The sequence below is a fragment of the Euleptes europaea genome, chromosome 20, assembly GCF_029931775.1.
Source record: "Euleptes europaea isolate rEulEur1 chromosome 20, rEulEur1.hap1, whole genome shotgun sequence".
Taxonomy (NCBI): domain Eukaryota; kingdom Metazoa; phylum Chordata; class Lepidosauria; order Squamata; family Sphaerodactylidae; genus Euleptes; species Euleptes europaea.
Window position 1 is genome coordinate 6,976,436 of NC_079331.1, and position 22,232 is coordinate 6,998,667.

A 22,232-nucleotide genomic window follows, 5' to 3' on the forward strand; every position below is an offset into this window, starting at 1 on the left:
AAGCAGTTTTAAGAAGTCACATTATCCAAGAAATAGGGCTCTTTTGTGTGGGGCTCTCTCTTTTGCTTAATTGTCTTCCAGCGTCCTTTTATTTTACCATTTTTACCATTAAAGCAATAGCTTCTGAACAGGCAATGTTATAGCAAGTGGGATTCCTGCCACTCAAGTGCAATAGCTATTCACCGACTGTAAAATTAAGAGCCTGGCTGAACCGTCTGAGAGGTACACTCTGTCTTTTCACTACACCAACCATAAATGATCTTCGATGAATTAAGAAGTCTTCAAATTCCCTGTCTCGCTTCCAAATGGAAGTCTGTTAATACTCCCATCAATAACAAGGGGGGTTTAATAACGCACGCTATTTTGTAAAATTAGGAAGACGGAAGACATATACGCATTTGAGACGAAATAGGTTAAAGAAAATCATTTTTATATAATGGGGGGACCTTCTGTTAGACACAGGGCTTTGTCTGTCATACACTGAGTAGTGATTTATTTGATCTGATCATTTACTTTTCGGAAACTGTTGCTGTTTTGTCTCCAATGTTGATTTTAGCATGCAACTTTATGTGGATAAGTTACTTGATTTTGTTGTTTTTAATTTTGTACAAAATTCAATAAAGCGCCTGTTTTTGTTCTTTGGGGGAAAATGCTCTTATCCACAATGCAAAGCAAGAAAGAATCCCTCTAGAAGCAGTCAGGCACATTTAAAAAAACAAAACAAAACATTTTTTTAGCTGCTATTCCGTTTTTCAATCAAGTCACCCAGCTGGCTTCATGTGGAGGAGTGGGGAAACCAACCTGGTTCACCAGATTAGAGTCCGCCGCTCATGTGTAGAAATGGGGAATCAAACCCGGTTCTCCAGATCCGAGTCCACCGCTCCTAACCACCGCTCTTAACCCCTACACCACGCTGTCACACTCTTACCTTACACGTCTCGTAGTCTTTGTGGATATAGTGCAGATGTATCAGCCAGTTCCTTTTCTCCAGAATGGGCAGTTCCGGCACTGCGCAAAAGATTGGCAGAACAAGCATTCAGACACGGAGCAGATTATTCTCGTTTAGGCCTCCACCCCAGTTGTCGCCCAGAGAGTAAAAACCAATACAGAAGACGACACATGAACCCAGGTGAGCTGCCTTAAGAAAGGTCCACTCTTCTAGGCCCCCCAGCAGCAGAAAGTGGCGTGAGAGCTTCTGTTCAGGGAAGTAAAGGACCTGCGTTCCTGCCGCAGGATTGCCGCGCTCCCCTGTCTTCAGCGCAAGATGGGAAAACGTCAGAAACCGGCAAGGATTCTGATGCAAGTCACACCCGTTGGGTTTTGCTGAAAGACTGAATGCCGGTGCTGGCCTGAGACACAGGGGGACACTTGGAGCAGGGACAGAGTAGGAATGCTGAACTTTCCTCACCTTGAGTGTGAAGCACTAGTGAAAGTATTACACTAAGGTACCGGAGGAGATTTTAAAGACGAGGCTTGCTGAGGACCATGAAGAGACCCAAGACAAGGGAGGGCGATCACGATCTGCTTGTGGGTTGCCGTGGGGCCCGGATGGCTATTGCTAGCAGGACCGTTGGACTTGGCCAGCATAGCAAATTTTATCCTCCCTGATGGTTGCACAGAAGTACGGGAGGACAACACCATCAGCCATAAAAAGCCCCCGGCAGTAAATTCTGGAACGGGTGTCTCTTCCCCTGGCGACCTCTCTGTTGGATATAAACTTTCAAAATGCTACGCTGCTTTCAGCACCATAAGGATGCCAACTGCAGTGCAACTGATCCAGTTGGAAAATGCCTGTCTTTAATAATAATAAGAGTTGGTTTTTATATGCCAACTTTCTCTACAGGGAGATTCCAACCAGCTTACAATCACCTTCCCTTTTCCTCCCCACAACAGACACCCTGTGAGGTAGGTGGGGCTGAGGGCGCTCTAAGAGAACTGTGACTAGCCCAAGGTCACCCAGCTAGCTTCGTGTGGAGGAGTGTGGAAACAAATCCAGTTCACCAGATTAGCCTCTGTCGCTCATGTGGAGGAGTGGGGAATCCAACCCGGTTCTTCAGATCAGAGTCCACCGCTCCAAACCACCGCTCTAACGGCAGGTCCAGGAGCATCATCTGATTGTTCGCTTCTTCATTTCTACCACTATGGGGGGATCAATCGTTGAACGGTTTTGTTTTGTGGCGGCTTTAGACTTGTTCAGGCTAGCAGGGACTGTTATTCATCTTAAAAAAGAAGGGAAATAACGGTAGCGAGGGCCTAGAGACATCAGAGCAGGGGAAGAGCAAAGGGTAAGGATCTGGGCACAATAATCAAAGATGCGTGCCTCGCACTGAGCCAACGGCCATTTCCTCTCAGCACGAAGCGCAGGGAGAGTAATGCTGCATGTGTGACCCTCAGGAGAGCTTCCCTTTGCAGGCCAATGTTTGGAAAATATTATGTCCACAGGCAAAGGCATAGGCTCCCGCGGTCCCTGTTTACAAAGGCCAGCATCCGGTTCAGCATTACAGGGAACCCGCGGAGGCCCACGCCCTGCCAGCTTGGGGGGATGTGGGCACAATAGCTTTTAACGAGGGATTCGGCTTTTCATCGGGTATCAGGTCACAGCTGCATTAGGATAACTGGCCCCTTTCAAGACGTGGCACTCAGGTTCGACGAAGGTACCAGCCACAAACCGCACGGCATCCACTATCACGGCTACAATACTAAATTATACAGCCATAGATCTTTGGCGGTGCCGCACGCAAACTTGGCGCAAACACGTGCGGTCGACATCTGCATCGCCTCGCACGCGCGCCCGGCAGAAACGCTCCGCAGAGCCGTTCCCCCTCCAGCCACAGCCATTTTTCGCTCCATTGCCAAGCTTCTTCTTCCCCCTTCTGCTCGATTTTGCGAACGGGCCGCTGGAACTGGCCTTAAATCAAACGATAAACCTGTACGGCTCGCAGTTATTTACAGTCAGCTGGGTTTAATAAAAACCCATCATATACAATCCGGATGTTGGCAGCAGGGCTATAATTCATCTCGCTAGCCCTGTATTAATAGTCCCTCCCAATGCACAAGGAGGGGAAAAATGGATTGGGGTGGGGGGAGAAAAAGATTTCAGCCAACATGCTCATTCCTCACTCTACTGCCCCTCCTAGTGGAGAACAGGCTTTATGGCAAGATTCATATTTTCCTCCGTGAATTTCTCAAAGGAGATGGAGGTTAGGTTTCTGTTATTATGCAGTTTTCCCAAGCTGTCAACAATATATTGGGAGCTCTGCCAACAACACCAGGCTCTTTTTTTCTAGCTGGCAGCATGCTGAGGTTTACAGGTTTTCAAGTGGCTGAGCGATCTCCTGCTCAGGGGCCTTCTGGCTGAATATTCTTGGACAATACAGAACGGCAACCGATGGAGGCAGGCCCCTTTTTAAAAAGACGTGTGCAAACTGTGGACCCCCCGACGATTCAAAGCATGTGTCTGACACCAATCAACTTCACTTGTTAGAGTATTAGGCTTGGAACAGGGGCTTGATCCAGCACTCATGATAAAGGTCACTGGGTGGGATCTGAGGCCAGTCGGATTCTCTCAGCCTAACATAACTCACAGGACTGCCCTGAACCCTGCTTTGGTGGAAGATGGTTGGAGAGATGGAGAGAGAGAGATGGAGAGAGATGGAGAGAGATGGAGAGAGATGGGGAGAGAGAGAGAGAGAGAGAGAGAGGGAGAGAGGGAGAGAGGGAGAGAGGGAGAGAGGGAGAGAGGGAGAGAGGGAGAGAGGGAGAGAGGGAGAGAGAGAGAGAGAGAGAGAGAGAGAGAGAGAGAGAGAGAGAGAGAGAGAGATATTGTTGGGATAATGAAATCAGTTAACTCTTGTATACATTGACATGAACTCCTTCAGGGAATGATATCAACAATTATAAGATTCACGTGGTGGGAAAATGTTTTGCAAACATTATAATGTTGGCAGTACAGGGAATGTGAATTCTAGTCTCAGTGTTGTCTGCTGGAGCCTTAAAAAATGTATTGTGGCACCGAGCTTTTGAGGTCTAGATTGCCTGACAGATTGCTGGAGTTCAACCAGCGTTCAAACGTATATATTTTAATTTACTTTTCACTGCTGGAGACATCTGGTGCTTTCACTGGCATGCGAGCGTGTGCAGAGTTGGCTGCGGGAGGCTGCTGCTTAAGTGCGACATGAGAAATGTATCTGTGCAGAAGACGACAGAAGAACTCCACGTGAATAACCATCCGCCCCTTTTTTGTGTTCACCTAGCAAGAAATCTCGTCTGTCTGCAACGCTAGTCCAGCAAAGGAAATTTCCTTGTATTCCAACAAGAGAATCCAAATAATTAATTCCACTGACTGCTGAGCTGTGTGTGTGTTAAGCGCAGTCAAGTCGCTTTCTTTGAATTTACGCCCTCCAAAACATCCTATCGTTAACAGCCTGGCTCAGGTCTTGCAAACTGAGGGCTGTGGCTTCCTTGACTGAGTCAGTCCATCTCATGTTGGCATCTTCCTCTTTTCCTGCTGCCTTCAACTTTTCCTAGCCTTATTGTCTTTTCCAGTGACTCTTGTCTTCTCATAATGTGACCAAAGTACGACATCCTCAGTTTGGTCATTTCAGCTTAGAGGGAGAATTAGGTGCTGAGCTCCTCTGCGATAAAAAGGCAATAACGAATCTGGCCAAAAGCACTGGAAGGGATGCAGGGGAAGACCGGGAGGTGGAAAATGACCCTGGAAAAGGGCCCCGCCCCCAGCACACCCCAGCCCCACACCCCACAGAAGAAGAGTTGGCTTTTATATGCTGACTTTCTCTACCACTTAAGGGAGACTCAAACCGGCTTACAATCACCTTCCCTTCCCCTCCCCACAACAGACACCCTGGGAGGGAGGTGGGGCTGAGAGAGCTGTGACTTGCCCAAGGTCACCCAGCTGGATTCATGTGGAGGAGTGGGGAAACAAATCCAGTTCACCAGATTAGCCTCCGCCACTCACATGGAGGAGTGGGGAATCAAACCCAGTTCTCCAGATTAGAGTCCACCGCTCCAAACCACTGCTCTTAGCCACTACACCATGCTGGAAAGGTAATCAGCCTGCCTCCCCTTACTGCACAAAGTTAGGGCAAGCCGGGCATGGTTCCGCCTCCACAGCACAAGGCTCAGGCAGGGTAGGCGCCTGTTCCTTTTAACGAGGTGCTGAGGATTGAATCTGGGACCTTCTGAGTGCAAAGCAGAGGCTCTTCCACTGAGCCACAGCCCCTCCCAATCAAAGAATAGAGCAACCTTCCTGAAGCAGCATGGATTTAATATCAGCTTGCCGTGACAAGATTTTCATCTTGCTCCTCTATTTCAAACAAATCAGATTTTTTTCTAAAATGTGTGTGTGTTCCCCCCCCCCCCCCGTCCATTCCTCCCAACACCATCTGCTTGCGATACACCTCAAATCTTCTCCCGCCAAACCCTGCTTTATTGGGATATAAGCAGATAAATGGATCTGCTGCTTTCACATATAACATAATTCAGAATTATCTGCTACCAGACACGTTGTGTATAGTGATTTCTGGGATCACAGAATCACAGAGTTGGAAGGGACCACCAGGCTCTTCTAGATCAACCCCCTGCACAAGGCAGGACATTCACAATTACCTTCCCCCCACGCCCCCAGTGACCCCCTACTCCTTGCCCGGAAGATGGCCACGATGCCCTCCCTCTCATCATCTGCTTAAGGTCATAGAATCAGCATTGCTGACAGATGGCCATCTAGCCTCTTCTCAAAAACCTCTAGGGAAGGAGAGCCCACCACCTCCCTGATTTGTACAGTGAAATCCCACACTCCATCAAAGGTGGTGCAGGGAAGGGACATACCAGGTTACACTGCTTTAAAAGCAACTCAGCAACTGCATCCAGGAAGAGCTCCGTCTTTTCCCCACCTTGGAAATTGTTTTCCCCATTAAATAACTGTACGCACATACTAGAACAAACCTTTTCCTGAGCGAGCTTTTGGAAGATCTGAGGCCACTGGGAAGAGTGCGATCTGAAACACACACACACACACAAAAAGTCCATCTGTTATTCGGAGAAGAAACTCAGAAAAGGCTGGACTCTTACAAAGCACAAATAGTGTTGATCTGAGGCATAGCTCTGATAACACGTTTTGGTTTTAAGAATGATCCTAGTCCTCAGTGACAGTAAACTTGTGTGCTCGGGAGGGGTGGGTAGTTGTGAATTTCCTGCATTGTGCAGGCGTTTGGACTAGATGACCCTTGTGGTACCTTCCAACTCTGTGATTCTATGACAACACAAGGCAGACAACTAACTAGAATGCAGGTGAGGTTCACATGAAAAGCCTGAAGAGAAGAAGAGTTGGTTTTTTATATGCTGACTTTCTCTGCCACTTAAGGAAGAATCAAACCGGCTTACAATCACCTTCCCTTCCCCTCCCCACCACAGACACCCTGTGAGGTAGGTGAGGCTGAGAGAGCTCTAACAGAGCTGTGACTAGCCCAAGGTCACCCAGCTGGCTTCGTATGTAGGAGTGAGGAAACCAACCCAGTTCACCAGATTAGCGTCCGCCACTCATGCGGAGGAGTGGGGAATCGAACCCGGTTCTCCAGATTAGAGTCCACCGTTTCAAGCCACCGCTCTTAACCACTACACCATTCTGGCCCTTGGTGGGAGCCCAGATGCCCATGGGCACCATTGCTGGGGACCCCTGATCTATAGGGACCTCCTATTTACAGTGTAAAATGGTACAATCCAACCAAAGGATTACTACCTCAGTGAAAACTAGTCCTAAATTTATGGATTTCATTGTTTAATTTGATTTGTATTACTTATAGGGCATAGAAAATGATCGTTGGAAAAGGTTTGGATCACGGGCTTACCGACATGTTGGATCATATGATCAATAAAACCATCCACGAAACAGCCCATTAAGCCAACAATAGCAGTTCCCCGACTGTTTGAGAGAGAAAAGGTAACCCGAGCAAAATGGGCAGGGGGCTCCCCCTTTCATAGACACTTCCAAGGTTTAAAAGCAGGCTCTCTCGCCATTTAAAAAGGGCATTTTTGATCAATGCCGCTTTTTCAACAAGCTCACGTTCGGAAGGGATTTGCACCGGGACCGAGAACCCTAGCTTTTCACGGTCCTGCTTTTTTCCATGAATGCGTAATGAAAACTATCACAATCGTTTTGGCTACAAGGAAGGCCTGAAAAGGCCTTCTCTCTTTGTCGGGGGAAATGAAACATGCACACGGAGGGCTTTTGGCATTGCTACCCCCATTCTCGCTTACTTTGACACAGGCACCGCTTTCACATCCTGTGCTTTGTGTTGGGGAACCTCATTTGTAAAAAACACCTGGGGAGACAGCTAGTTCATTAGGGGGAAATCGAAGGGACTTGGTCGCGTTCCAGCTAGTCCCCGCTCCTCATTTGCCCAACAATGATGTACACATCCAGATTTTGGAACATACATATTCAGCTCATGTAATACCAGAAAGGAAAATTGGGGGTGCACCCTTCTGGATCAGAACTAGGAAAACAACACCTCTGGCGGTGTGCTCGGATGAACCTGGCTTTGGAACGTAAAATCCCCACTGAACATTCAGCCCAACAGCTGGGCAGAGATATCTCCTTCACGAATTTGCCTACCCTACTTTTAACGTCCTCTAACGGCCAGACTTGAAAAGACGCTGAATCATTATAAAATCCCATTGAATTTCTTCTAAGGGCAGCTCAGATTAGGATTGCAGTGCTGGGTCAGGGGAAACTTAACCTGTTGACACACACATACACTGCTACTTCCGGCATCAGAGAGCCTCCCCCCACACACACTTTCCAGGGTTAGGTGGGTGGCGACCAGAGGCCGAGCCTTTTCCATCTGACCGAGAGTCACCTTAGCTCACCGCAAGGAGAGGAGAGCGTGTGTCATATTTTCCCAAGAAATAATATACTGAAGTCGTAGGGAGAACGAGACAACCCTGAAACGGAAAGGTGTCTCAATCCTGGGAAGCATGCAAGCAATCCCTTGGGTATCCCTTGGAAATGAGAACACACCATAGCAGAAAACTGACATGGGTCCAGTCCAGCAGTACAAACCCTTAAAAACTCTTTCTAAGCAACAAATGTACCACATTTCCTGACAACTACCTGGTGGTTTTAAGCAAGCCTTATCAAAGTATCTGAGGGACAGCTTGCAAGACTGATAGAGATCTTGGGTTTAACAACAGGGCCAGTAACAGCAGCGATTCTATTTTTGCTGTAATCTGATTAAGACTCTCTCTCACACACACACAATTTTAGAGTAAGGACCTTGAGGACCAACACCTAATCTGATTAATCTAAGGCCAATGACGCTGGGCTAAGACAGATGCCGCATTAGCAGAGGCAAGGATATGCCTTCTTCCGGATCCAAGCAAGAGCCTAATTTTATTACGGGGTATGTTGATGGACCAACTGAGTTGCCTGCAAATTCCAGGCAAAGGTGGGCAGCGTCAGAATAAGAGTTCTGAAAAAAAGGCAGATCTAAACAAACAAGCCACATGCCTCTCCGTCCAAAGAGAACGCTTCGTGCTCAAATTAAAAGGAGCACTTCTAAGAGACTTCCAAGCCCTCCTGCCTGCAACAGGTAGCGGATGACAATTTTAAAAATTGCCCAGATGACCCAAGAACACTAAGTTTCAAATTTTCGCCTGCACCACTGACCCTAGCAGCGCGGAATCAGTAGGAGACACTAGTGGGGGGGGGGGGGGATCCAGTGTAGCACCGCACCACAAACAAAATATCCCTTACAATACCAAATATAGTCAAATGGAAGTAGATCGGTTTTCAATACTTTTTGCCAGCTGGGTCACTCTGAGCTGAAACACCACTGTTAAAATAGTTGTTCAAGATCTGAAACTCATCAGCTGTGGTCACCAAAAAACGTTTGACGGTAGTGAGTCATACCCTTCAAGGAAAGGTACTGGAGAAAATTCCAAGGAATCCAGCCAGACAACAGCCTTCCTTGACCAGCAGCACAATTTAGAAGAAGAGTTGGTTTTTATATACTGACTTTCTCTACCACTTAAGGAAGAATCAAACCGGCTTACAATCGCCTTCCCTTTCCCGCAACAGACACCCTGTGAGGTAGGTGGGGCTGAGAGAGCTCTAAGAGAACTGTGACTAGCCCAAGGTCACCCAGCTGGCTTCGTGTGGAGGAGCGGGGAAACAAATCCAGTTCACCAGATTAGCCTTCGCTGCTCATGTGGAGGCGTGGGGAATCAAACCCGGTTCTCCAGATCAGAGTCCGCTGCTCCAAACCACCGCTCTTAACCACTACACCACGCTGACATTCAGGCCAAGAAGGAGAAAACTAAGGACATCCCATAATTTCTTGTCCACCTAGGCTCACTCCTTAGCCCTCGCTCCAGAACTGTTTAGTTAGAATCATAGCTGGGTACCCAAGGTTGGGTGAAAAGAAAATATATATAAGTCTATGTATAAATCATGAAAGTATAATTTATTAGAAGCGCTATGTAAAATTTAAAATTAATTAAAAGCATTAAAGTAGCACAATGGCATATCCTGAGGTTGATAACTGTAACCACATACCAAACGCGTTTCGGCCTATGGGGCCTTCATCAGTAGTTAATTAAAACCCTTTCTTAACCCTGCACACATTTACAGAAATACATTAATGAATACAAATACAAACAGTTCCAACTCAACCAGGCATGTGTATATGTTGTAAATTCTATTCCCAGTTACTCAAACATCTGGTATAATAGGTTCTTGTTGTAATACTGGTTAGTATAAGTCTCTCATATACTATGTGTGCAGGTATCAACCTAGTAAAGCGATTGCTCAATGCAGGATCAGCCTAAAGCAGAGGTTCCCAAACTTTTTGAGTCACGGAGTACTTTTCAGGAGAGCCAATTTGTCACGGAGCACTAATTTTCACCTGGCACCTATATACTAAACCAAATGACAAGTTGTATTGGTCTTTCCAGTCTCTTCACGGAGCACCCAGTGCTTCTTGGAGCTCAGTTTGGGAACCTCTGGCCTAAAGCATCCCTGGCCAGTGTTCGTCCAGCTGCTGCTTGAAGACAGCCAGTGAGGGGGAAGCTCGCCACCTCCCTAGGTAGCCGATCACCTTGCTGATTGACTCTTACTGTAAATCTAGCAGCAGCTAAAACACATTAAAAGGTAGCTGAAACGTAGGGGGTTACCACACTTGTATTCCCAGCGATGTATTAAGAGTTTGAAAACGTTATAAAAAATACTGTTCGCACTTTGTTTGGCCCCTTTAGCTGTGAAGACGTCTTCTAACCATTTATAAGCCGTGGTATCCAAAAACCCTTTTAAAGCGATGTTTTTTATAACGTTTTCAAACTCTTAATACATCGCTGGGAATACTTAGTGTGGTAACAGCCATGAGTCGGAAACGACTTGACGGCACTTCACAAACCCAGTATCTATAAATTGACAGGGTTACCGCACTTTGTATTCCCTGCAATGTATTGAGAGTTTGAAAATGTTATAAAAAACATCACTTTAAAAGGGTTTTAGGATACAACGGCTTATAAATGGTTGGAAGACGTCTTCACAGAACAGATGTGCTGTTAATTCATTGGCTGAGGTGGAGAGATTTCTATCAAGAAATAAAGAACTGGGAGATCCTATTCAAGGAAGAGAACAAGAGGAAGCCCGACAGGATGAAAACTCAAGTTTGCAAGAAGCAGTAACTGGAAACCATGGTCACCAAGAAATTATATCAAGAAAGCAAGAAAAAACCCAACAGAAATCCTAGAAAGAAAAAGTCGTTCAAGAAGAAGGGTTAAAGGGTTGGAGGGTATTGAAATGATGGGAGAGAAGGGAAGTGTGGGGAAATAACAGTGAGTTTTTAATCTGCTTATTAATGTAAAGAATTTATAGATCTATCCTTTTCTTGGGAATTATTATGTAACCTATTAGCATTTTTAATTTTTTTAATTTTAATTGATAATATTGGTAATTAGGTTAAATAAGACAATGGGTATATAATAAACATTAGGAATAAATAGAAAATTATAAATAATTATATACCAGTCTGGTAAGAATAGATAATATTCAATATAAAGGAGGGACTAGATTATGAATAGGTTAGAGGAAGCTGGGGGAGGGGGGAAGTCCAAACTATGAGATGGATTTAACATTGAAGGTATACATTAAGCTATATATTAACATATGGAATGATAAGTTTTATGAAATACCGAATAAGATGGATTGTGTTATTATGGAAAAAATAATAAAAAGTAATTTTAAAAAAAAAAGGAAGACGTCTTCACAGCTAAAGGGGCAAACAAAGTGCGAACAGTATTTTTTTTATAACAGTTTCAAACTCTTAATACATCGCTGGGAATCCCTAGTGCGGTAACAGCCATAGTTTCATCTCAGCCCGTCCCCTTCCGCCCCATCCTGCGGCAGTGAGTTCCACGAGTTGTTACCCCTTGGTCAGGAACGGGGAGAGCGGGGAGGAAGTCATCGTATCTCCGGGCCCCAACGGCCATGGATTCCCCACCCCCGACAAGAAACAGACCAAAAATATCTTAAAAGTCGAAATCTTACCGGTCGGGCCTTCACCTCCGCCATGCCGCCCCAGCTGACAAGACGGCCTCGGCGGGTTGTCTCGTTGCCAAGGCGACCTCGGAAGCCGCCGCTCGAGTTATCCGGAGGGCCCCGTTTCCAAGGTTACCAAGAGACTCGGAAGCTCTCGCGAGCCGCGCGGGGATGCCCCGGATGTCCCGTTGCCGAGGCAGCCGCGCATTTCCCCCACCCACCCCCCACGCGACGAGAAGGCGAGCAAAGGGAGGCCGCCGCAAGGCTTGCCGGGATTGAGAAGGGGTGATGTAACCGAGGGCGGGGGGTGAAGCTCCGCCTTCTTATCGCGCTGTTCCCTATTGCCTCATTCCCCCCCTACGTCCCGCATTGGTCTTGTCCAAGGAGCCGCGAGAGGACAGGTCGGCTTGTACAGAATAAAGGGGCACAATGGACTGTACCATTGAGGGGAAGGGGGGGGGAATCATACCGTAAAGGAGAGAGAACGAAACTGCTCCTTCGCCCTCGCTGCTGCACTTTGTAATTCTGAATTAGAATAAGTTTTCCTTGTTGGCAGCTTCATAAAATGAGTTGGTGTAACTTTCGTTTACGTGGTGCAGGACAAACCCAGCCAGAGCACACAGGGGTTGCCAACCCCCAGGTGCAGCCAGGAGCTCTCACACATGAACACATGAAGCTGCCTTCTACTGAATCAGACCCTTGGTCCATCAAAGTCAATATTGTCTACTCCGACGCAGCAGCTCTCCAGGGTCTCAGGCGGAGGTCTTTCACATCACCTACTTCCTTAGTCCCTTTAACTGGAGGTGCCGGGGATTGAACCTGGGACCTTCTGCACACCAAGCAGATGCTCTACCACTGAGCCTCTCCTAGACTTAGAGCTCATCTCCCTACTGCAGACATCAGTTCCCCTAGGTGGAAATGTCCACTTTGTGGCTGCACTCCCAAATTTCCAGGATTTTTTCAAAACACCATTAGCAGTCCTGGACAGCTGAAGCACAACAGAAAAGCACTTCGATCTTAGAGTGGCAATATGTGACCTCAGGGGCTTGGTTAAAAACAGATGGAAGCTGTTTTCAGCTAAGCTGCCTTTGTGATCCAGACAGATCGCAGAAGGAAAAGGCACGGTTTCTATGGAAACCATCCCCAACTGTGGTGAAAGCACTGCGGAGGCTAAATGCTAAAAGCAGATATTAAGGTAAAGGCAGCCGCAACTTGAAGTATTGATGAACATTCGGCCAAGTTTGATTCATGAACACATGAAGCTGCCTTGGTGATGGCTGCCAACTTGGAAGGCTTTAAGAGGGGAGTGGACATGTTCATGAAGGTGAGGGGTATTCATGGCGACTAGTCAAAATGGATACCAGTCATGATGCACACCTATTCTCTCCATGATCAGAGGAGCATGCCTATTATATGAGGTTATGTGGACCACAGGAAGGAGAATGCTGCCGCAGTCATCTTGTTCGGGGGCTTCCTGGTTGGCCATTGTGTGAACAGACTGCTGGACTTGATGGACCTTGGTCTGATCCAGCATGGCCTTTCTTATGTCTTATACTGAAACAGACCTTTGGTCCAACATAGTATTGTCCTCTCCAGGGGTGGGGAACCTTTTTTCCACCAAGGGCCATTTGGATACTTATAACATCATTTGCGGGCCATACAAAATTACAGCTTAAAAATTAGCCGACCAAGCCCCAAGCAGGCAGCTGCCCCAGATGACCCTCTCCCCCGCATGGGCAAGCATCCAACCGGCAGGCATCCAACCAGTGAGGCACTCGCCCACCTGGTGGCACAGGATGGTCTGTTGCACCAGCCAGCCATAGCCATCCAGCCACACGCCAGTTGCTCCTGCTCCGCATGGTTGGGGCCGGATTCTACAGCCGGCTCCTGCTACCTCCGCCTGCAGGGATGAAATAAGGACACACTGGCTAAGAACTCCCCCCCCCCACCCGCATTCTGGCCCTGCCCCCTTTAACCTCTCCCTTGTCGCCACTTCCGCACCCAGCCCTCTTGTAGTACAGAGGGAATATGTTTCTCCACGGCCTGGGTGGGAAAGGGTTAACACAGTTTCTTGGGCGGTCTTAGCAGCTCCATAGCTAACGACTCTTCTGCAAGGGGGAAAACAAACTCACATCCTCCTTGAATAGAAGCTATTCCTGTCCGCGGGAGGGGGCGGATCACCAGTCTTAGATCCTTCTGAGCTAGAGATCTGCCAGGACCCATTAAGGGCCAGACCAAATGATTTCGCGGGCCTTAAACGGCTCCCGGGACTGGCGTTCCCCACCCCTGGTCTACTCAGACCGGCAGCAGCTCTCCAGGGTCTCAGGCAGGGGTCTTTCACATCACCTACTTGCCTAGTCCCTTTATCTGGAGATGCTGTGGACTGAACCTGGGACCTTCTGCATGCCAAGCAGATGCTCTACCACTGAGCCACGGCCCCTCCCAAATTCAGTGAGCTGAACTGATGGCTCTTGATCTGTTACAAAGCCCTGGGATATTTGGAGACCAATTCTGAATGTCAGTGGCAAGAGAGAAAGGTGCATTGGCCTGACAGAGCTAGTCCGCCAAGTAGCAGGGCCAAGGGGTCGGACCAAGATAGAACACCGGTATATCCAATATGAAAAACAGGGAGACGGAAAGCTGAAATTCACATATAGCTTTTGCGGCTTCAGTTTGAAGCGTTACAAAGTCCACTTGTTGTTTTTAAAGGCCAGCTACACCCAAGCTAATTCTGCCTGCCATACGCCAAGACAGGCAGCCCCAATCATCACAAGGGAGGAAAACCCACCATCTGCTGCGAATGTAACTATGGGAGCTGAGCCCTAACCAGATGGAGCCAGAACACCAGTTGAGCACTTTTAATATTAAGATGCCATCGGTACATCCCGACGTCCGAGAGAGGAGTCCAATGCAGAAAACGAGCCAGGGCGAGCAAGGGGTTCCCGCTCCAGAGTTGGAAATTACTGCAAGCAAACACAAGTAACTAATGAAATAACAAAATAAAAGTTTATTAGAATTAGGAACGCTTTCTCTCCCTCTGTTTAGCCTTAACACGGAACAGTCCAGCAGTTACAATGGAGTCTAAGAACAGTTATTTCCATAGCACGAGGTGCTCTCTAGGTGGAAAAAAAATAATAAGACGATCATGAGTCTTCCAGTCAGTCTGCCCAGTCTCGATTGTCTTACCACCCCCAAGTGCTGGACGATAGGATCCTGTACACGGAAAGTATTTTCCCGAAGAACACTGCTCTCATCTCACGCAATAACTGATTTTCTAATACAGCAGTTGCACTAAAACACTTCAGGGTTAAATGGTTCTGGAAAAAAAAATTAAGACTGTCTTATACATACACTACAGAAAACCAAAAACAGCTGCGAGTGAATTAAGTGGAAGGGGGAAAGCGGGGTGCTAAACAAGACCGGTAATCAAGCTCCGCTCTCCTGTTGTGTGGCCAGAGACGATTTCTTTTTCCAATTAGCCCATGATAAAAGTTCAACACAAACCATTATTTAGCATACTGCACCAACCAAAAAGCTTGAGTAGCATCTTCATTTGCCAAGTTTATTTCACTTTCGAGAAGGGGGACCGCGTTGAAAGGACAGAGAAGAGACCGACAAGGCGCTGCAAGAGCTCCCCGATTAAGTAACTCGCTCTGAAAGCCCATAGTTTTAGAAAAGCTTTCCAAAATTTAGATGGTAAGATCTTCAGGAGCAGAAGATAAACAGCATATACAATTTGGGGTCTTTACAATGATATACAATTTGGGGTCTTTTAATTTTAGTTGGGGAAGGGGGGGAGAATGGCAAGAGTGACATGTTTTGAAACAAGAAATAAAATCTGAAAGGGGGGGGAAAGAAATGCTGAAAGCATGAAGACATTCATCCGATTCACGCACCCACACAACATGGCCACCTGTTCCATCAAACCAGTTCGAGAAGAAGATGCGGGAATCTTACAAGTGGTCTGCTGAAAAACATCGGGACCGGAAGCTTTCAGTCTCGGGTGGCAGCGTGCAAAAGACATTTGTGAAGTGCGCGGCAGAGAGGCGCAGGAGAATCGTCCAAGCAGCGGTTGCCCCATGCTCAGCAGGATCCTCAGAATATTCACAGCCCTCTACGAAGGCTGCCACGATTTCTTCTGGCGCCGCCTAAGGGAGTGCTGATCACATCACCGCACGACGTGCTCGTTCTTAGAAACCAGAGGCAAGCCAAAAGAAAACAAATAAGCTCCATCAAACAAGCGAGGCGGGGGAGTGAGCCAATGCAAAGCTCAAGCTTCACTTTGTGACACTGGGCTGCCAGAGATCAGCCCCACTCGGCGGAATTTTGACTTTCCAACGGCGCTCGTGACGTATCACAAACTTTCTGCAATCCACTTTGAGTTTCAAGCCTCTGCCAGATTCGATTTGGGGGAAGGGGGAAGGGAAATTCTGTTCAAGAAACAAAAATCCAGCGCACTCCCTGCCCCCCCCCCCCCGGGGTGCATGAAATTAATCAAAATAGTTCTTTGGATCCTTGGCCACAGTCTCTAGTTGCAAGACCAGCCTGAGTAGCCCTTTGGGAAGCTGGCTTGAGATACGGACCCCCCTTTTTTTTGAGATCGACCGCGTACCTAACGTAGATTTACTACGTTAGTAAATTTACTCTTTACTCTTTCCAAGTTAATACTGCCATGGTGGAAAAGACCTCAAGGAGGAGGGTCCTACGAAAGAAGCTGATTTAATTACCTGCCTCTGCTTGGTGCTTTAGCATAGCGTTTAGTTCCAAAAATAGACTATAAATTACTCTGGGTAGCTGAAATACACTCATCTGTCCAATGGGAATAAATTCCCCAACAAACTTCAGGGGCTGCAGGCTTTCACAACCCGACAGCTCTGCAATCAGGCACTTTCCCCCCTCAGCATCCAAGCCCCAGAAATATTACCCACGCCAACTCCATCTTTGTTTCTGGCATTGTGCGGCTGCCAGACAATGAGCAACGAGGAATGTTCCATCCGAGCGCTCAAGACCAGAGAGAAAAATCCTAACACGTCCTATGAATGGCAGAGCTGGGCGGGCAGAGTGGATGCCTCACGTGCATGGAAACAGCTAGGATAATCTGGGGGGTGGGGTGGGGGCGATAACTCCAAGCAAAGAGACAAAAGCAGCCAGGATCACGACACTTTCGTTTCAAAACAGAAACACACACGCCAGGGTGGGGTGGGGGGAGAGAATCAGTTTGCGTGAGAAGCTGGTAGGGTGAGCGGGACGGTGTCCGTTGCCAGCAAAGGAACACACCCAAACCATGGAACAGTCGCAAAGGAGCCACAGAAGGGGGAAGGGAAAAAATCAAAGGAAAGGAGAAACCCAAGAGCCTCTTGAAAATTCTTCGAGAAATAGAAAGGAAGAGTCATTGTAGCAGCACACCCTGCCCCCACCCCAATCCCGATCCCAGGTAAAAAGCAAACTGAAAGAAAATGCACAGCAAATAGACATAATCTTGAAGATTTTTAAAGAATAAATATTTTTTTGTAATTAAACATTATGCAAACACGTGCCACGCCTGCTCTCTGCCCATGCATATGCGCTATTTACAATTTTGAAAAATACTGTGTTGTCCTCTTTGTTTGTTTTTTAAAAGTCATATACAAAGTCCCCCCTCCCCTTTTGCTTTTTGTGCCCCCTCGCCCCCTCCCCCCCAAATCCTCTTTACAATAAGCCAAACGACATTCACCCATGAACTGGTACGTGTGTGGGGGGCGGGGGGGGCAGAGGAGGGCGGGGCGAGAAGGGAGGGGCGGGGGGAGATCCTATACCAAAGTACATCAAAATGGCTGGTCGGGACATGAAAAGCAGTGTGTCAAGAAAACAGTTTTTCGATTTCATCTGTAATACACGTAAGGAGAAAAGTAGGAGGTGGGGGGAGAGAGAGAGAAAAAGAAGTCAGCTTGGAGAACGAAGCTACGTTACAAGTTAAAGTTGGAGGGTTTTGCTTTTTTTTAGTGCGTCTGTCACACTTAACTGGCCACCTAGAATACTGTTGTACAATGGTTTATCTACCTTTTTTATTACAATATAATTTACTTAATTTTTTTTTCTCTCCATGGACAAAAACAGAATTCCGGTACTACAGACCAGCGGGTGTAATAGGCGTACTTGCCCCCTTTTTTGTGTGTGTTTTTGCTTTTTTTTTTTAATGGCATGAGCACTCTAGATGGTCAAAGGTTTTCAGAGTTCGGGGTGTGGTTTTTTGTTGTTGTTGGGTTTTTTTTTTGTTTTGCTTTATGCAGGCCGGCCTCAGTCCTCGATATACTCCCACAGGTCCTTCTCGTAGCCTTCATGCACGTGCTGCAACAAAACCCTTCGTCGGCTCTCGCAGTATCTGCAAAAAGAAGAAGAGTTGGTTTTTATATGCCGACTTTCTCTACCACTTAAGGCAGAATCAAACCGGCTTACAATTGCCTTCCCTTCCCCTCCCCACAACAGACACCCTGTGAGGCAGGTGGGGCTGAGAGAGCTCTAACAGAGCTGTGACTAGCCCAAGGTCACCCAGCTGGTGTAGGAGTGGGGAAACAAATCCAGTTCACCTGATTAGCCTCCGCCGCTCGTGTGGAGGTGGGGAATCAAACCCAGTTCTCCAGATCAGACTCCACTGCTCCAAACCACCGTTCTTAACCACTACACCATGCTGTCATGACAGCCAGAAAAGGGGGAACCTGAAGTCGTTCCCACAGGGTGGGTTATTTCACGGTTCTCGCAGGGGCTCTACGCAGGAAGCTGGCAACGGCTCTGCAAGGACGTCGGGACCTTGCCTCTTAAACGGAGGCAAGCCGCTTGGGCGAGGGCTCTCCGTTTGGCGGATTGCACCTCTGCGGCCGCAAAAAAAAAAGAGATCCATTTCAAATTGCGTGCATTGCCGGAGAGCTTCTTCCGCACGCCTGCTACGCCTGTTCATTCTAAGCTGGCTGCGCTTAGCTCTCCCAGCTGGACATGTGCCCTGGACTAACGCCCGTAACCAAAACTCACGATATTTGCCAACTTATAATATCCATGGCCAACTTATAATATCCATGGTACATGTTCCCCTTCCCCGTGGGTAAAACAGAACACAGCAGCTCATGCAAATTACCTCCCCCCTCCCCCATGATGATGCTTCTCCCGCACCTCCTCTTGCGCACCCTTCAAACACCAAGGAAAGCCTCTTGAGAAAATCAGGCCCTGCAGCTGGAATCACGTGTCCCTTTAGACATGGCCAATTCCTCTGTTGCTCTTTGAAAGCTTTATGTTCGCCGTGTTTGTTCATCTCAGCATTTTGGAATACCACCACCATGTGGTTTGCCCGCTTATTATTTGACAACCCCTCGTCTTTCTAGAGCCTTCTGTTTAGCTCGACTGAATGCTAACCCCTTTATGGTCATGCAAGGCAGAATTCTGAACATACCATACCCAGAAAGGACCTGTCCTTGCTCTTCTGGCTCTATGGATTCATTAGCTCATGCCCTTTTGGAATGCTGCCTTTATGAGGAACTCCGATCACGTTACATCTCTACCCTTTTAATATATAAATCTAATGCCTCTGTGTCTGATATCATGCCATTTTTATTAAGTGACAGGGATCCCAAGGCCGCATTGTCAGTGGCAAAGATTTATTTCAGTCCTTATATCCCTCAAACACTGAAATTAAAATTACGCTGCTCAAAATCAATGGATCAAAGAGCTTCTAAGGGATAAAGGAAAGGAAAGCTTCATGCAAGAAAACAAGCCTTTTGAAAGCAGCCTAGGGGTCAGTCTCCCCCTTTTGCCCAACAAAGCAGGCACTTGGGGGTTTGGGTGGGGGGGAAAGACATATGCACTGGATCAAGCTCTCCAAGCTTAAAAAAAATAGTGGAATAAAATGGTTGAGCCAAGAAGCCCTAGGCTAGGGCTCTTGGCTCTGCCTGCGCTAGCTTGATTTCCCCCATGTGCTGCAACTTGCTGCTGAGCTCAGCTGCTTGATCCAACTGTGCCAGCTGATGGGGAAAGGTGGCCTGAGGCCAAGCACGATTTGCCCAGCCAGCCTCTCTCCCCTCTCCCGCAAATGATCTTGGCAGCAAGAAGCGACTTCAAGGCCATGACGTGGTTGAGTTCGTTTCGCACTTCCGAGTTTCGGCCACGGGCAAACCCCCCACCATTGTCTCAAGGAGTATACCTGTACTTATCTTGTACTTTCTGCTTTATGTCTTGCAGTGAATCTTGGGATATATCTCGTTCCAGATACCCAGAAAGGACCTCGGTAGCGTTTTCCAAATCGGCTTGATTATTCTAGGAAAGAAAAACACAAGCACCTCTTTTTTAAGGATTCAGACAGGAGAGGGGAAACAGACTCTAGCTATGTTATTCCTAGGTATAATTATTATGACATTAAGACAGAAGTTGATTCATCCACTGGTGAACCTAAGAGAGTTTGTTTCAGAAGAAGAGGAAATGAAATTTCTGCTGTGGGAAGGTGACACCTTCTGTCTTTCCAAAGTCGCTAAATTTGGTTCTGTGGATATTAAGGTCCGTTTGAGAGAGAGACCACTAATGGTAACGTCAGTATTGGTCACAATTTAGGTAAATTTTAGCATGTTTTTTATTGCAACTATTTTATCATTTTAATATATGGAGATACTTTTAGATTTGATACCTACTTTTAGATTTGATACCTACCCTTTTAAAATCCTTTTAAAGATTGTAATTGTTTACTATGTTCTGGCAAAAGCTGCAAATGTATACATATTTGCTAGAGGTAGACACTTCTAGCACGCTTCCCCTTACCTCGAAGATAATGGACTGATTATTCTTTTTGAGGTAGAAGGCAAAGACGTATGTGTACATGAGTGTGGCACGGCACTGGCAGAGGACGTCGACTGCTTTCTTCAGGAACTGGACCTCGATCCACGACATGTTGTGCTGCTGCATCTCCTCCATCTTCTGCTTCACCTGGGCGTAGAGCTTGTGCTCGAAGCGCAGGCTCTGCATGTGGTTCATGTAACGGTTGCAGTAGAAGAGGTACCTCTGCAGGGCCGCTCTGGATCGCTGCGTTAATTCCCATTGGGGGGGAAAGGGGAGGAAACAAGCGTTACAACGGAGTAAAACAGGGGTGGGGGAAACGTCAGGCCCGGGAGGCCGCTTAAGGCCCGCGGAAATCATTTGGTCTGGCCCTTCGTGGGTCTTGGCAGATCTCTAGCTCAGAAGGATCTAAGACTGGAGGGGTTAAAGGGGGCAAGGCCAAAATGCGCGCAGGGGGGGGGAGTTCTTAGCCAGTGTGTCCTCATTTCATCCCTGCAGGCAGAGGTAGCAGGAGCCGGCTGTAGAATCTGGCCCCGACCATGCGGAGCACGAGCAACTCCGGCATGTGGCTGGATGGCTATGACCAGCTGGTGGCACAGACCCTCCTGTGCCACTGGGTGGGCGAGTGCGCCACCAGTTGGAAGCCTACCTCCTTGCCCGCGCCGGGGGGGGTGTCATCTGGGGCAGCTGCCTGCTTGGGCTTGGTCGGCTAATTTTTAATTGATAATTTTGTATGGCCAGCGACTGGTGTTATAAATATCCAAATGGCCCTTGGCGGAGAAAAGGTTCCTCACCCCTGGAGTAAAGGAAGCCAGAGCAAGCTGACACTGGGGAGCACCGACACTAGGAGGAAAGACTGAAGAGTTTGGATTTTGCTTTGGTGTTTAGCTTATTTATTTAATTTATACCCTGCCCTCCCTAGCCAAAGGCCGGGCTCAGAGCGGCTCACATAAAAACTCCAGCATACATTAAAATATAATAAAACATTTAAAACAACAATTAAAACAGCCCTATAAAACCCTAAGCAGCGTAAAACTACCCAATGGCACCCCCCAGATTGTAACATGGAGTTACAGCAAGGCGAACAGATGAATAGGCCCCAACAGATGGTTGAAGGGGTGGAGTTAGGGGGGAAATGATCCAGATTTACAGATGAGGCTTAAAATTTAACCCTACTAAAATTCCAGCATGTGGCTGAAAAGCCTAGCCAAACAGACACATGATTCAACTTAGAGGCACCTGTTTGGCCACTGTGTGAACAGACAGTTGGACTTTGGTCTGATCCAGCATGGCCTCTCTTATGTTCTTAGTAAAGACCCTTTCCTAGATGTGCCAGGGAATGCACTCTGTTCAGAAACTCCAGCGTATGTTTTTCTGGTTTACAAGTTGGCCAGAATTCTGACAACAGGACTCAAGAGAAATTACTCACATTTTATCGCATTCAGGAGGATTCGCATTGTTGGCTATGCCACGAGAGGCTGGTCCGACCATTTTACAGACTTGGCCTGACCTATCACGATCCGTGGCAGGAAGGGAATGGCCCCTGAAGAAATTCTAGCTGGTCCATAGCGTCCCATACCAAAGCAGCTTTGCCTTGGTCTTTGACAAGAGTTATGGACTCACCTCTTGTGCATCTCTGGCTGCCTTTGCATCATCCTCATTGTAGCGATTACAGTTGTACCTGGAAGAGATGTGAGAAGTGAAGTTTCTCTGAAAGCACCATTCTTTTATTGAGCAACATGTGAATGAAACACCTCCAATACCTTTCCCAACCCCCAGTGTCTACATAGGAGCAGCAACTCTCTACAGAGGAGCTCATAATTGCTTGCCCTAGGGAAAAAGTGTGTGTGTGTGTGTGAAAGAGAGAGACAGAGAGAGAGAGAAG

General features: G+C 47.4%; 3 protein-coding genes across 3 annotated transcripts in view; all 3 read right to left on the bottom strand.

The window, feature by feature from the left end:
* The window catches only part of BBS4 (Bardet-Biedl syndrome 4), a 32,022-nt gene extending 20,432 nt beyond the window's left edge, over positions 1–11,590 (bottom strand). The window contains exons 1-3 of the mRNA XM_056865871.1: positions 11,567–11,590; positions 5,962–6,013; positions 929–1,008 (exon numbers count right to left, since the gene is read on the bottom strand). Of these exons, the coding sequence (XP_056721849.1) occupies positions 929–1,008; positions 5,962–6,013; positions 11,567–11,590 (156 nt within the window). The remainder of the gene's footprint in view (positions 1–928; positions 1,009–5,961; positions 6,014–11,566) is intronic.
* NEO1 (neogenin 1) overlaps positions 1–22,232 on the bottom strand; it is a 330,696-nt gene that overhangs the window by 272,400 nt on the left and 36,064 nt on the right. The window lies entirely within an intron of this gene.
* Positions 17,799–22,232, bottom strand: part of ARIH1 (ariadne RBR E3 ubiquitin protein ligase 1) — a 39,287-nt gene continuing 34,853 nt past the window's right edge. Inside the window, exons 11-14 of the mRNA XM_056865926.1 lie at positions 21,971–22,028; positions 20,333–20,593; positions 19,725–19,837; positions 17,799–17,918 (exon numbers count right to left, since the gene is read on the bottom strand). Of these exons, the coding sequence (XP_056721904.1) occupies positions 17,834–17,918; positions 19,725–19,837; positions 20,333–20,593; positions 21,971–22,028 (517 nt within the window). The 3' untranslated portion in view covers positions 17,799–17,833. The remainder of the gene's footprint in view (positions 17,919–19,724; positions 19,838–20,332; positions 20,594–21,970; positions 22,029–22,232) is intronic.